Source organism: Lissotriton vulgaris, chromosome 5 (genome assembly GCF_964263255.1).
Source record: "Lissotriton vulgaris chromosome 5, aLisVul1.2, whole genome shotgun sequence".
NCBI classification, from domain to species: Eukaryota; Metazoa; Chordata; class Amphibia; order Caudata; family Salamandridae; genus Lissotriton; species Lissotriton vulgaris.
This window is the reverse complement of record NC_141693.1, coordinates 21,921,008-21,936,362: the sequence shown is the minus strand read 5'-3', so window position 1 is coordinate 21,936,362 and position 15,355 is coordinate 21,921,008. Positions and strand designations below refer to the sequence as shown.

The 15,355-nt window shown below is 47.9% G+C and overlaps 1 protein-coding gene across 1 annotated transcript in view; it reads left to right on the top strand.

Annotated features, from left to right (window-relative positions):
* The window catches only part of LOC147710024 (major histocompatibility complex class I-related protein 1-like), a 176,094-nt gene extending 161,226 nt beyond the window's left edge, over positions 1 to 14,868 (top strand). The window contains exons 6-7 of the mRNA XM_086920696.1: positions 8,005 to 8,070; positions 14,158 to 14,868. Coding sequence (XP_086776822.1) covers positions 8,005 to 8,070; positions 14,158 to 14,234 — 143 coding nt within the window. The 3' untranslated portion in view covers positions 14,235 to 14,868. The remainder of the gene's footprint in view (positions 1 to 8,004; positions 8,071 to 14,157) is intronic.
* The last annotated feature ends 487 nt before the right edge of the window (positions 14,869 to 15,355 follow it).

The following is a 15,355-nucleotide window of genomic DNA, read 5'->3' as shown; positions in this document are numbered from 1 at the left end:
ATTTTTTTGTTTGGTGATACAATATTGCGGCGTGCGGCGTTCACTTACCATCATTCAGCGTTTGCCGAGTTGGTTTTCTTGATATTTTGCGAGTGCTGCGCCATTTTGGATCTTGCTGCGGGATCCCGCGGGAGTTTGGCGACGCATCGCGAGATTTCGCAATTGCGAACATGTAGAAGCGGCGGGCAGCAACATTCTCGCATTCGCGAAATTACAAAATTTGCAATTCTGCACAAGAAATCCAGTACCAAGCAGCATAAACCTTCTGAAAATGATGATTTTTATCAGAATAACTCCTCAGGTTGACATTTGCCTGCACTTTTTTGGATTTGAGGCCTTTTTGACTTTCTTTGGATCACTTTTGGATTAGAAATCAACTTTCACAAGTAAGTTTGTTTGGGGCATTACAGTTGCTGTTCTGCAGAAAAACGAGTTTTGCAAAACTGAAAGCACTCAGCAGGTGCAAAAGTTCACTCATCATTAGTAACCATTCCCTGTAGTGCTTCCTGAGGGGCCCCTCCAGAGTTCAGTTGCCTATGTTTGTTTGGGGCATTACAGTTGCTGTTCTGCAGAAAAACGAGTTATGCAAAATTGAAAGCACTCAGCAGGTGCAAAAGTTCAAACTCATCATTAGTAACCATTCCCTGTAGTGCTTCCTGAGTGGCCCCTCCAGAGTTCAGTTGCCTACTTGCAACTATTCTATGACCCTGCTCTGACCCTCACAGCAGGCTCATAGAATAGCTACAAGTAGGCCACAAAGGTCCTGGGAAAAAAAATTGCACTGCAACAGAAAGCAAATTACAGATTAGGAAGCAGGTGCCAGACAGGAAGTTTAAATTCAGTGACACATTAATAAACCCCAAATTAATTCATGTCAGTTGAAGCAGGGCAGGTGTGCTTGCTTTTCCCCCCCATAATCTACAGTGATGAATCAGAGGGTGGCAGTGATGTACCAGAGGGTGGCATGGGTGAATCAGAGGGTGGCAGTGGTGAAACAGAGGGTGCTGTGAACCTGTGATGATGAACCAGACGTAGAAACAACAAAGTCACGACCGTTGCGAGCCGACAAGTAAGTTCACAATTGCAAACTGGTACAAAACCCTCGCGAACTGGCTGAAACCCTTGGGAACACAAAAAAAAATTTGCGAGAATTTGCGGATTTTGCGGATTGCGAGTTCGCAAATACGCAAATTTGCAAACCCCAGATTCGCAAAATTCGCCCATGCTTATTAAGGAGACAACAAATCCATGTATTCCCTTATCTGGATGACTGGCTGATAAAAGCCACGTCAATTAACCAGTGTGTTCAACACACTCAACAAACCATCCAAACACTGCACAACTTAGGGTTCACAATCAACTGTACCAAGTCGCACCTCCAACCCTCTCATGTACATCAATACCTAGGAGCCACAATAAATGCGTCCACAGCTCTAGCATATCCCAGTCCAGCCAGGATAGCCAATATACAAGCTCTCATCTGCAAATTTCAAATACAACACTCTCTTCCAGCGAGAGTGTTCATGCAACTCATAGGCATGATGGCATCTTGCATATTCATTGTGCCCTATGCAAGACTTCAAATGCGTCCCTTACAGGAATGTCTGGCACATCAGTGGAACCAAATTGAGGGACAACTTTCAGATCTGGTGTTGGTAGTCAGCCGCGCACTTCGCTCTCTGCAGTGGTGGAACACAAAAAACGTATCCAAAGGGCGGCCGTTCCTCGAGCCTGTTCCACAGATGGTGCTAACAGCAGATGCATCCCTCACAGGATCGGGAGCCCATCTCCTCAATCACACAACCCAAGGGAAATGGACCACTCAACAAAAAGCGCTCCATATCAATCCTCTGGAACTGCTAGTAATATTCCTAGCTCTAAAATCATTCCAACTTCATGTAGGAAACAAAGCTGCCTAACCCGGACGGACAACATGACATCCATGTATTGCATATTTTCTGAAGGTCTCACCCTTATGTTTCTCCCTTCTCTATTTCTTATGGCACAGTGGGAGTCAAACTTGGGGCATATTTACAGCAGAATGGAGAAGCTTGGCGTTAAGCAAACATTGCTAACGCCACCCTTCTCCAGTCTGAAAATGCAGGGATGCGCCGTATTCACAAGAAAGCAGTGCACCCTTGCGTTTACCCCTGCGCAGGCGCTGAGTTCAGCTGCCTAGTGTAAATGCAATCAATTCAACAAAAAAGAGCAACCCATACGTCCTAGTGAGCTCGGTATAGCTAATCAACTTATGCACAATTGTTCACAAGGAACTCATTTAAGTCAAATTAATTTTTGTTTCAGCATGTTCCATCTATCTTGAAATGACTTAAGCAGATATTTATTTGTTTAATCACATATGACTGGAGAGAGACAGCCCAACAAAATTACTTATTCAACACTCATTTTAGCCGAAGCAAATGCTTTTTAACTTGCAATAACATAAACAATTATAAAAAAAAATAGACTTTTGCTGTGTAATGACACTATTCACATATATATTTCACAAGTGAGATTGTGACTCATGTGACCCCAGTGGAGTGACCATAACCAACAGGTGAGTAAAGTAAAGTGACAGTTTTAAAAGGAATTGGTTATTGGGATTAAAGGATGCCTGTTGTATTTTTGGGAATTAATCATGTGTTCTAGAGAATATTAAAGTGTTCTGGACTATCCTTTGTAAATAGTCGACAACGTTTGGACCCTCTTTCGATAGCGGGGTCTCTTTAGGACTGAAATTCTGGAGACCAGGGCAATGGATGTAATCCGTGGGTTCAGGTATGTACTGCAAAGATCAATTGATGTTCCAGTCTATGGTAGACATCTAAGACTGTTCTTAGTAAATTAATTTTAGGACTCCAACAATAAGAATAGTATACACTTTCTTCTGTAGTAGGTATTGAAAGGTTAGGTGTATTCAGTTTGTAGCTGTGGCCAGTATACTAGCTAATTGCAAGACCGCATCAAAATGAATGAAGATACAAGGCTGTTTTGAGACTTTCATCACGCACCTGCACTCTGTCACCAATGTGGAGGTATGGCTTGGCAGTTCGGGCTGGACTGTTCCCAAGAGGAACAGGGTCAAGACTGATTTGCATATGGCCAGGTCTATACTGGGGTGGCTGAGTGAGCTAAAGAATGATGGATTTAACCCAGATCACTTGACTGGGGGTGAATGTTTTTATTTGTTCTGCATTCCGTCTATCAATTGTGTGTCTTTTGCTGTCTCCCCCGAAGTATGGTTCGGCCCTCTTTCCACTGAGAAGGCCTATAACTTGGTCTCCTGTGCACAGAAATTTAGAATTCAAACCATGTACTCATCCGAATTCCATGCCACTCCACACAGGGCAAAAGAAGTTAGGGGGGTGTTAAAAAGATATATTTTCTTTTTTTAGCTCCTATAGGATATTTTGCTCTTACCTGCAGCAAGAATCGCTGCACAGATGTACACCAACATCTGTGTGCACTGAGCAGCCAGAGGAAAGTAGATCAGGGCCCCTCAAAGTGAGGGGCCCGAACACTCTATTGAAAGGCGCATTAGCAGAGCTGGGTGTGGAGTGTGGCTGTAACTTCCAGTCTGATGGTTTGTTCAATGTCTCTGGCTGTCTTAAGTAGGGCTTTGAGTAGACCTTGGAGTACACTTCAATCTCAAAGAGATGAATGGTTTCATACTTCATCCTGTGTACTTTTTTAAAAACAAAAGTTTGCACATGTATCCCTACCTCAATGCGAGGGCCACCTGGTTGGTTTTGTAAGGAAAATGTTCCAGACAGTCTAGTTGTGTTCACAGTGGGGCCTTCACTGGGTGCTCTGCTAAATACCAGGAACCGGAAGACGGATTCCAGGTGAAATAAGTGTAGATTTCTGATGAGGGAATTATCTAGAGCGATAAAAGACAATGAACCATGGCTCACCTGTAAGAAAAAGGAATGGGAGTGCCACTGAAACCAGTATTGCATGAAGGTGTCAGGCTGGAGCTAGGGCCAGGCTAATCTGTAAGGCTTAGGACAATGCAGAGGACTTCAGCTGTAAGGGCTGTAGGAGTGAAGTGACCCTCTATGAAAGTATCTTCACCAGACATGTGTATTAAAGGTGCTAAAATGTGTTAGGGCTGTATATTCTACACTTTAAAAGTTTTAAATTCTCGAAACCTCCCTTTCCAGTGTTGTATACAGACTCCAAACACACATGAACTGTTATTACTTCTGGGGAAAACTCGAATGTCTCCAGGACCCTGTTCCCCAGCTGGAACAAGCTGGGAAGATACATGTCAGGTCAGACACATCTCCCTAAGGCCAGTTGCGTCATTTGCATTATAATTCATCTTAATCTTTGAAATCCCTGATTGCCTTTAGTGGTTGAAAAAGCATTACCGCCCCTCCTTGATGGCTCAGCCAAGATCTTCAAAACCTCTTCAAAGTACCCAGGGTCTCATTGATGAGGCCTTGCGTCAGTTTTGCACTTCGATTGCGTCACTTTTTGTGACGCATCTGCAGCGTAAAACATGCCTCCTGTTGCGCACTATTTACAAAGTGACTAATCTAAGCAGATGTGTCACTTTGTAACCCCTGCGCCACATTATACCTGCGTCAGGTATAATATATGCAGGGGGGCGTTCCCCCGCAAAAAGCCTCGTAGAAAGACGCAGTGAAATCTATGAGATTTCACTGCGTCACTACTAGGACGCCATTGCGTCAAAATGTTACGCCTGCCTCACAGCAGACGTAAGACTGACGCAGGCCCTTTCACATGGGGCTTGCCCCATGTGAAAGGACGCATTGCTGGAGTTGCATCACTTTTATGACACACTCCAGCAATGCGTCACTTTTGCGCCATACAGATATATTTCAGAAATACTGACGTATATGTTACTCTTTGCGACATGATGCGTCATACAGTTAATATGACGCATCAGGTATGTTGCAACGAGTGCGCACTGAGAAGTGACGCATCGCTGCTTTCACGCAGTGATGCATCTGATGTCTTTTTTTACTATTATCTCAATATCTCTTAAAAAAACAACATCTTTTAATATATGAACTCACCTTGGGGCATATTATCAAGGGCTGTTGATAAATAGCACTTGCATATTTATCGCCGGCTTTCTCTGGAATTTATCGCCCGGTTAGCAGGTTATCAACAACGCGCATCGCCAAGGCGAAAAAAATTCTAGAGATTGAGTGGATGTCGCCGTTTTCCATGGTGGAAAACAGCAATATCCTAGATGATAGGGCCTGTGGTCTCAGTCACACATTCCACCCCCCATGTTGGGTATGCCTTAGTCAGAAATTTAACAGACGTTAAATTCCTGCGTTAAGGCATACTTAACGCAATTTTAAATATCGCTAACCCTCGTTGTCAATATGACAAAGCTGGGTTAGCGATATTTTCCCAAGGGAGTCTTGTCAGGCATGCCTCGTTTGCATCTCATTAGTGATGCGATGGGAGGTGTGCTGACAAGGGGCGCTGTTGTAAGGAAACACGCGCTAGCTTGTCCTTGTTGATAATGCGATAATATTATCACCGCTTTTCACCCGAAAACGGTCTCTAAAGCGCCGATAATATTATCGCCACGCCTTATGGAGTGGTGTGGCTCACTGGTTAGAGGTGGCAGACCCGAGAGCAGAGGACGGCCCTGGACCAGGGTTCAATTCCCGACGTGGCAGGGTTGTGGACCAGGGTCAGCGGACTCAATAATTCTCATCTCGGTGCCTACTCTAACCAGGGATCACACTCGGCAACTCTGGGCATTAGCTTGCCTCATCTCTACAACGGCCCCCCACAGACGCCGGGGATGCCTGGTTTCACCTTGGAGATACCCAGTAGGGACCATCCTACAGGGAAAGCCAGGACGGGTTCCCCAGCGGTATACAGCGCAGAGATACTCCTTCGGGAGTCGATTCTAGCGCATTACAAACCCACAATTAATTAATTGTTGATATGCCCCCAGTCCTTAAACACATACGGGCAGATTCACAAGAAACTAACTCAGTGCAGTGCTACAAGTCATTTTGCTGCACTGCGCTTCATTAATTCTGAAGCACAGGAATACAACATATTTACAACAATATATCACATCGCTGTCCTCCCCCTGCGCTGGCGCACAAACTACTGCCATTCGCCGGTGCATCAAATGAGTTGATTTCCTCTTTTTATCTGTGCTGTAGAATGCAGCACTCATTGAAAGAGGAAAAAAAACGAGGAGAAATGAAAACATTTCTCCTCGTTGCACCTCACTACGCCACCCCCAGGGTGGTGTAGCATACTGGCGCAGTTCCAGATTTACAATTCCTCCTAAATCTGGAAATGCATCAGTGGACATGAGTGTTGCATGGGAACGCCCATGTCATGCCCCTAATACGCAAAGTGTTGCTTGAAAAGGGGCGATATTTACAAGTACAGGTAAAGTCACGCAGGGTGGCTTTACCTATGCTTGTAAATATCACTCAGCAGGTTGCGCCACCGGTGCGTCACACAACGTGACGCACCGGCGGCGCAAAGGGCTTGTAAATATGCCCCATAATGTCCAGTATCCAAAACACCATCAAGTAGTTGAGCCAAGTTTAGTTAAACAATGTAATAAACAAGTTATAGCATTTGTTATTATTATTATTAGCCTTAAAGATGTCAATGTATATCCCTATCAGTGCTTTTAATGTATACAGTGCACCTATCATGTGTCTAAACGTATTCACGAAATGACCACGTGGGACAGCGCAGCATCAAGGGGGAAGATTATAAATGTAATGTAATGTAATGTAATGTATAGGCATTTATATAGCGCACTACTTACCCGGAGGGTCCCAAGGCGCTTCGACCGCTGCGAAACCCTTCCTGGCTTCCCTGAGAGATGGTCCCTTAATGGGTATCTCCAGGGTGAGACCAGGCATCCCCGGCGGTCTAGTGGGGCCGTTAGTGAAGATGAGGCAAGCTGATGCCCAGAGTTGCCGAGTGTGATCGCTGATCAGAGTGGGCACCGAGGCGAGAGAATTATCGAGTCCGCTGACCCTGGTCCAGAAACCTGCCGCGCCGGGAATCGAACCCTGCTCCCGGGCCGTCCTCTGCTCTCGGGTCTGCCGCCTCTAGCCAGTGAGCCACACTACTTCACTACTTCACTTACTGCGACATGTAAAGCTAGTGGCAAATTACAAATCTCACATATACGTGAAAACAGCTTATTCTAGAAACTCCTCATGTAAAATAAAAGCACTGTAGTCTAAATCAGGTATAAATGCAGATATCAAACCACCGTTTTTGTTCCTGGGATCGTTTCAACTGGTAACAAAGCCCAAAGTTAGAGCTCCTGATATAGTGTGGGCATTGCATGTATCTGTGCTTGTCAATTTTGTATTCTGGGTAAACAAACCCCCAGATACGCACAGGAGGACACATTTTAAATCATTTTGAAACCCTAATCCCAATGGCAAACTGTGAAGGTGCCCAAGTACCAGTGATGCAAATTAGGAATTTACGGTAATCCCTAATCTTCCTGTATGCAGGCGTATAGTCTGGTCGTGATGCCCCTGAGCCGCAGCTAGTTAACCGACGGTCCACCTGCTGCCAGGTCTTTGGTCGTAAGGATATAACCCCTTCCACAGGAGGATGCTGCAGCCTGACTGCAGGTGCTTGCAGTAACCAGCAGTGTGGTGTAAGAAGAGGGTTCACGACATCCCTTCCAAGGAGTGGGACTGGCCTCGAGGTGGCGCTCGTCTGATGCGTAGAGTTCATCGCATGCCCCAGTAGGGTGGAGTGAGTCGTCCAAGCGTGGGGTTGTCCTTTCCCACTCAAGCTCTGCTCCTCCCCAGCACCCACCACCTTCACACAAGGAGCTGAACTTTATATCACACAATCAGAATAAAAGTATTTCTTAGCTGAGTCTATGGGTTTACACCAGTGGGAGCTGCTGTCCTTCATTCTTTAGAGCAAATGTGAAATGTATTCAAATGTAGTGATGTGTCGGCTGCCAATATTTTGTACTGATTTCCATTTTCTCATTGGGTATAGAAATGTGTAAACCACGAAGACCAGAAAGAACCATTGAAGCCAAGGGCATCCTTTTGCATCGCAAAGGTAAGGAAAGGGTGCTGCACGCCTGCTCTCCCTCAGCAGCTGTCTGCCTGTTCTCCCTCAGCAGCTGCCTACCAGCTGTCCCTCATCAGCAGCCCGCCTGCTATCCCTCTGCAGCTGCCTGCTCTCCCTCAGCAGCTGCCTGCCTGCTCTCCCTCAGCAGCTGAGTACCAGCTGTCCCTCAGCAGCTGCCCACCTGTTCTCCCTCAGCAGCTGCCTGCCTGCTATCCCGCAGCAGCTGCCTGTCTGCTCTCTCTCTAAGCAGCTGCCTACCTGCTGTCCCTCAGCAGCTGCCGACCTGCTCTCCCTCAGCAGCTGCCTGTCTTCTGTCCCGCAGCAGCTGCCCGCCTATTCTCCCTCAGCAGCTGCCTACCTGCTGTCCCTGGAGTCAAGCTATCCTGGCTGAAGACGGCTGATAGCCAGAAACCGGTCCTAGGATGCTTGATTCCGGTCCAGGGAAGACATGGCTTGACAGTTCCGGCTGGACTGTTCCCATGAGGCACAGGGTCAAGACTGATTTGCATATGGCCACGTCTGAACTGGGGTGGCTTGGTGAGCAAAATAACGATGGATTAAACCCAGATCTGTGACTGGGGGTGAATGTTTTGCCATTGTGCAACATTCCATCCATCATCTTGTGTATTTTGCTGTACCTGCTGTCCCTCAGCAGCTGCCCGCCTGCTGTCCCTCAGCAACTGCCCGCCTGCTATCCTGCAGCCTGCTCTCTCTCTCTTTCAGCAGCTGGCTACCTGCTTTCACTCAGCAGCTGCCTGCCTGCTCTCCCTCAGCAGCTGCCCGCCTGCTATCCCTCAGCAGCTGCCTACCTGCTCTTCCTCAGCAGCTGCCTGCTGCTGTCCCTCAGCAGCTGCCCACCTGTTCTCCCTCAGTAGCTGCCCGCCCGTTCTCCCTCAGCAGCTGCCCGCCTGTTCTCCCTCAGCAGCTGCCTGCTCTTCCTCAGCAGCTGCCTGCTGCTGTCCCTCAGTAGTTACCCTCCTGTTCTCCCTCAGCAGCTGCCTACCTGCTCTTCCTCAGCAGCTGCCTGCTGCTGTCCCTCAGCAGCTGCCCGCCTGTTCTCCCTCAGCACCTGCCCGCCTCTTCTCCCTCAGCAGCTGCCCACCTCTTCTAAATCAGCAGCTGCCCGTCTCTTGTCCCTCAGCAGCTGCCCGCCTCTTATCCCTCAGCAGCTGTCCGCCTCTTCTCCCTTAGCAGCTGCCCACCTGTTCTCCCTCAGCAGCTGCCCACCTGTTCTCCCTCAGCAGCTGCCTGTTCTCCCTTAGCAGCTGCCCGCCTGTTCTCCCTTAGCAGCTGCCCGCATGTTCTCCCCAGTAGCTGCCCCCCTGTTCTCCCCAGTAGCTGCCCGCCTGTTCTCCCCAGTAGCTGCCTGCCTGTTCTCCCTAAGCAGCTGCCCACTGCTGCCCCTCAGCCACTTCCTATATGACCAGGCTTTCCTGTTTCACAGGCACAAGACTGCTGGTGTCTCTCTGTGGTGACAATGGGCACCGCTTCTTCCTACCGCCTTGGTTGTGGTAGGAATGTGCCTCAGGTTGACATGTCGGCTTTAAAGGCCAGTGATGGGGACAGGTGGAGCTCTCGGGGGCGAGCAGTGCCACAGAATGTGCCATGGACATTTAGGATAATGTCGACCATGAAAGTAAAATAAACATTAGAGATAATCTTGACACCGGACACCACATCCACAACCCTATTGTGTTCCCTCTTTCTATGATACTGTGCCCTGTGGGGTCAGCTTTGAGAAGAGTCCTATGGTAGAGCAACAACACTTGCCTGACATCAGCATGGTGGCGCCCATCATTGGAAGAGTGGTGGTAACTTGTTGCATGATCCTGGCCACCCTGGCATAATGCTGGCCCTGGTATTCATGGCATTTATAGACATAGTTGCGTCCTCTTTTCACATGCGCTGCGGCCGCTGCCCATGTGTAGGAAGTGGTACAAAAGGGCTTGGTAATGGACGGAGCATCTGAACCAATCAAACACTCACACCCAGTCAAAAGATCTGGGTTTAATCCATCACCGTTCTTTAGCCCACTCTGCCACCCCAGTTCAGACACGGCTATATGCAAATCAGTCTGACCCTGTGCCTCATGGGAACAGTCCAGCCCGAACTGCCAAGCTATGCCTTCCCTGGACCGGAAGCAAGCTTCTGAGGACCGGTTTCTGGCCTTACAGCCGTCTTCAGCCTGGCTTGCTTGAATCCAGTGGCAAAGTGAGCAAGGGACTCACGTCTGAGAATACCCTGCCACATTTCAAACCCAGAACTTTTGACTGGGTGTGAGTGTTTGATTGATTCAGATGCTCCATCCATCACCACCCCCTTTTGTACCGCTTTTGGCCGCCATAAGTGCGGCAGGGTATGCTCAGACGTGAGTGCCTTGCTCACTTTGCCACTGGATTCAAGCAAGCCGGGCTGAAGACGACTGGAATGCCAGAAACCGGTCCTCGGAAGCTTGTTTCCGGTCCAGGGAAGACATGGCTTGGCAGTTCGGGCTGGACTGTTCCCATGAGGCACAGGGTCAGTCTGATTTGCATATAGCCATGTCTGAACTGGGGCAGCAGAGTGGGTTAAAGAACGGTGATGGATCAAACCCAGATCTTTTGACTGGGTGTGAGTGTTTGATTGATTCAGATGCTCCGTCCATCACCACCCTCTTTTGTACCGCCAATGTGTAGGAAAGCCGTGGATAGGAGGTTACAAGAGTGATACATCACTCCTCAAACGCTCATTGCTTCCTACTTTATTGAAGAAAGCTGAGCCCCAAAGCTTTCTAAAGATTTCTAAAAAGTCTCATTTATAGCCATCTTGCCATATCACCTTACTAACTCTCATACCCATGAATCCACGTATCCATTAATATAGCTATTTGCTGACATACTCATCTCTTCGTCCATCTTTCCACCTGTGCAGTCAACCACTCACTGAACCATCTGTGCAGTCACTCACTGAACCATTTGTGCAGTCTTTCTCTAACTGAACCGTCCATGCAGTCAGTCACTCACTGAACCATCCATGCAGTCAGTCACTCATTGAACCATTTTTTCAGTCAGTCACTCATTGAACCATCCTTTCAGTCAGTCACTCATTGGACCATCCTTTCAGTCAGTCAGTCACTCACTGAACCATCCTTTCAGTCAGTCACTCACTGAACCATCCATGCAGTCAGTCACTTATTGAACCATCCTTTCAGTCAGTCACTCATTGAACCATCCTTTCAGTCAGTCACTCACTGAACCATCCATACAGTCAGTCACTCATTGAACCATCCTTTCAGTAAGTCACTCACTGAACCATCCATGCAGTCAGTCACTCATTGAACCATCCTTTCAGTCAGTCACTCATTGAACCATCCTTTCAGTCAGTCACTCTCTGAACCAACCATGCAGTCAGTCACTCATTGAACCATCTGTGCAGTCAGTCACTCATTGAAGCATCCGTTCAGTCAGTAACTCATTGAACCATCCGTTCAATCAGTAACTCATTAAACCATCCATGCAGTCAGTCACTCACTGAACTGTCCATGCAATCAGTCACTCACTGAACCTTCCATGCAGTCAGTCACTCACTGAACCATCCATGCAGTCAGTCACTCACTGAACCATCCATGCAGTCAGTCGCTGAACCATCCATGCAGTCAGTCACTCATTGAAATATCTGTGCAGTCAGTCACTCATTGAACCATCTGTTTAGTCAGTAACTTACTGAACCATCCATGCAGTCAGTCACTCACTGAACCATCCATGCAGTCAGTCACTCACTGAACCATCCATGCCGTCAGTCACTCACTGAACCTTCCCTTCAGTCAGTTACTCACTGAATCATCCATGCAGTCAGTTACTCACTGAACCATCCATGCAGTCAGTCACTCACTGAACCATCCATGCAGTCAGTCACTCATTGAACTATCTGTGCAGTCAATCACTCATTGAACCATCCGTTCAGTCAGTAATTCATTGAACCATCCGTTCAATCAGTAACTCATTAAACCATCCATGCAGTCAGTCACTCACTGAACTGTCCATGCAATCAGTCACTCACTGAACCATCCATGCAGTCAGTCACTGAACCATCCATGCATTCAGTCACTCACTGAACCATCCATGCATTCAGTCACTCACTGAACCATCCATGCAGTCAGTCACTCATTGAACCATCTGTACAGTCATTCACTCATTGAACCATCCATGCAGTCACTCACTGAACCATCCATGCAGTCAGTCACTGAACCATCCATGCAGTCAGTCACTCACTGAAAGATCCCTGCAGTCATTCACTCACTGAACCATCCATGCAGTCACTCACTGAACCATCCACGCAGTCAGTCACTGAACCATCCATGCATTCAGTCACTCACTGAACCATCCATGCAGTCAGTCACTCATTGAACCATCTGTGCAGTCAGTCACTCATTGAACCATCCATTCATTCAGTGACTCACTGAACCATCCATGCAGTCAGTCACTCATTGAACCATTTGTGCAGTCAGTCACTCATTGAACCATCCATGCAGTCAGTTACTCACTGAACAATCTGTGCACTCACTCTGTCCATCCATGCCCTTGTATTATTTGTCTATTCACTGATCATCCCTCTACACTGCTTTCACTTGCACTGCCCTGCTCGCTTCACTGCTGACCCCCACATTCTACCCTCATGCTGCCCTAGTACCCAGACACTGTACTCACACCCTTCCTCTATTAATGCCCTGCCCATTCTTTTAGCCACCATGCATTCACACAGATCACTCACCTCTTAACTGCCTTGGCGGTCCTAGATCATGTGTGTTCTAAAAGGGGCTGAGCACTCACCTCCAACAACAGACCCTCAACGCCCACAATGTGACCAGGGACAGACCCCTCACCTAACAGGACAACCCCCTCACCTTCAGGGACTGACCTCTCACCTCCAGGGCCATGGTCCCCCCCTCCAGGGACAGACCCTTCACCTCTAAGGACAGACCCTTACCTCCAGGACTAGGCCCTTCACCTGCAGGGAAAACCCCTCTCCTCCATGGTCCGACCCCTTACCTCTAAAGACAGACCCCTCATCCCCAACAACACCTCAGCGCTAGACCCCTCACTTTCAGCAAAGACCCTTCGCCTTCCACATTGCAGTCAGACATAAGCCCCTCACCTCACACTTTGTGACCAGAGAGAGACCACTCACCTCCAGAGATGGGCATCTCATCTCACACTGTGAAGTCCTCGCCCCCACCGTCTAATCAGGGACAGACCCCCTGCCTTCTATAGTTGAATCAGACAGCCCCCCCCCCCCCTCTGTCTGATCATAGGTCAGTGTTGTAGCAAGACCGACTCAAACCCCAATTCAAGCAAGGGAAATGGACCCCCCCCCCCCCCCCGCATCCACTGGTTTCATAGGAACACATAGCTATAACTGTAGTGCAGTTGAGCCCTCAGGGCGCTGAGCCCGGTGCCACTGCACCTGCCGCACTATTGATAACTGACTCTGTCATAGCCCGTCCAGTGGCCTCCAGGGACAGCCTCTTCATGTCGCACAGTATGACCCGCGAATGCCCCTCACCCCCTAAGCTGTAATTAGGCGAGACTCCTCGCCTGCATCAGAGGAACGAAGGCTGTTCAGTGGCATAGGAAGGTGGGTGCTGGCCACCCCGGGTGTCATCACTGAGGGGGGTGACAAAATGGCAAAAGTATGTGCTGGGAGCGTATGGATAAGGAAGCGGAGGGGGTGTTTGTTTCCGACGTAGTTGATATGAAATATTCCGCACAGGGTACCACCTGACCTTGCTACCCACTGCCCCTGTGCCCACAGTCTAACCCCAGTCAGCCCTTTCCACCCCCGCTGTGTAAAGGGATAAGACCCCTCACCCCCACTGTGCAGCCAGGGACAAGCCCCTCGACTCCTCCCTTGTGAGACACTCCTATCCATCAGTATAGCCAACAGGAGGCCACTTACTCCTGCCTGCCCTACAGACCTTCGGAAGGTGAGCTTTTGAACCCCACTGTGGCTCTGCTCCTGTGGGCTTGTGTACCCCCTGTTACTGCGCTCTACACTCGGGTTCTGTCTGTTCCTAACAATGGTGTCTTTTTTCTTTAGGTGAAAACCATTCCGAAAGTGGCTGCCGCATCACTGAAGGGAACAGAATCCTCACACCCGACAGCTGCCACTTGTAACAGGAGTAAAGATGCCCGTGGCCTTGTCGGTGCCATGTTACCCCGATATCACCTCTAAGAGAAGACTGCTGCGGTCTTGGAACCCATTGCGACAGCGTGTTTGATTGGATGTTGGTCGAGGCTCCCTCGGTCCCAGCAGGACACGAGGCCTGATATAAATACTCGTGCAATAGTACCCTTTTTCATCGGGATGAAATGTCTGGATTACTTACCGGTAATCTTCATTACTCCAATACTGCACACCTCGTTCCATTACATATGTTTTTCATTATTAAGACCAGCCTTAACCTCAGGCACCCCTTTCCACGCAGTCTTCTATTTTATCTAAACCAGCAGCATTTACCCTTCCATCAATGTGAAGAATTATTTGGCGGTAGGGAGGGACACATATAATGCCTCTAGGAGTATAGATTAGAGTAATGAATGATGGTAAGTAATCCAGTCATTACTTCCTCATCTGCCCTCCTCCTCCCGTTACGTAGGTTTTCCATGAATGCCAAAGCTTTAATGGAAAAATCTTTACTGTTGAAATAAACAACCCAATAAACAACCCAATATTAAAACAGGATCTTACGCCACTCCCAATTTGTTAGACGAGAAAGCATAATCCTGTTAATAAACACAGAATAATATTGAATCATTGTCTGCCTTTCAGCAGGTTGGAACAAAGCAACAACTCTCTACTTTGGGCCAAATTTAGCCTACAAGGTTAGACAAATTTAGGCGGATTATCGCATTGTGACGCTGGACAGATATCCACAACTGAGGCACGGATCTGTTCAGCCGATGACTCAGCCGTTCCTCACGGTCATATGCAACAGAACACCTGCCAAAAAAATACATTATTTATTTATTTATTTTGAAGGTTTTATATAGCGCAAACAAGACCCTTGCAGGTATCAGAGCGCTTTACAGGCATACATAGGAAACAAACAGTTCAATGAGAGCACACAATAGAAATACAAGTGAAATACAGGGTTCAAGTGAATTTAGATAAGAGAATATATTTCACTTCTTTTTTTTAAAGAGACGAAAGACGGATTGGATTGGATTTAGTTTTTGTATAGCGCGATAGCTACCTGCAGGCGTCCTAACGCTTATGAGCGACAGGTGTGTCTGTG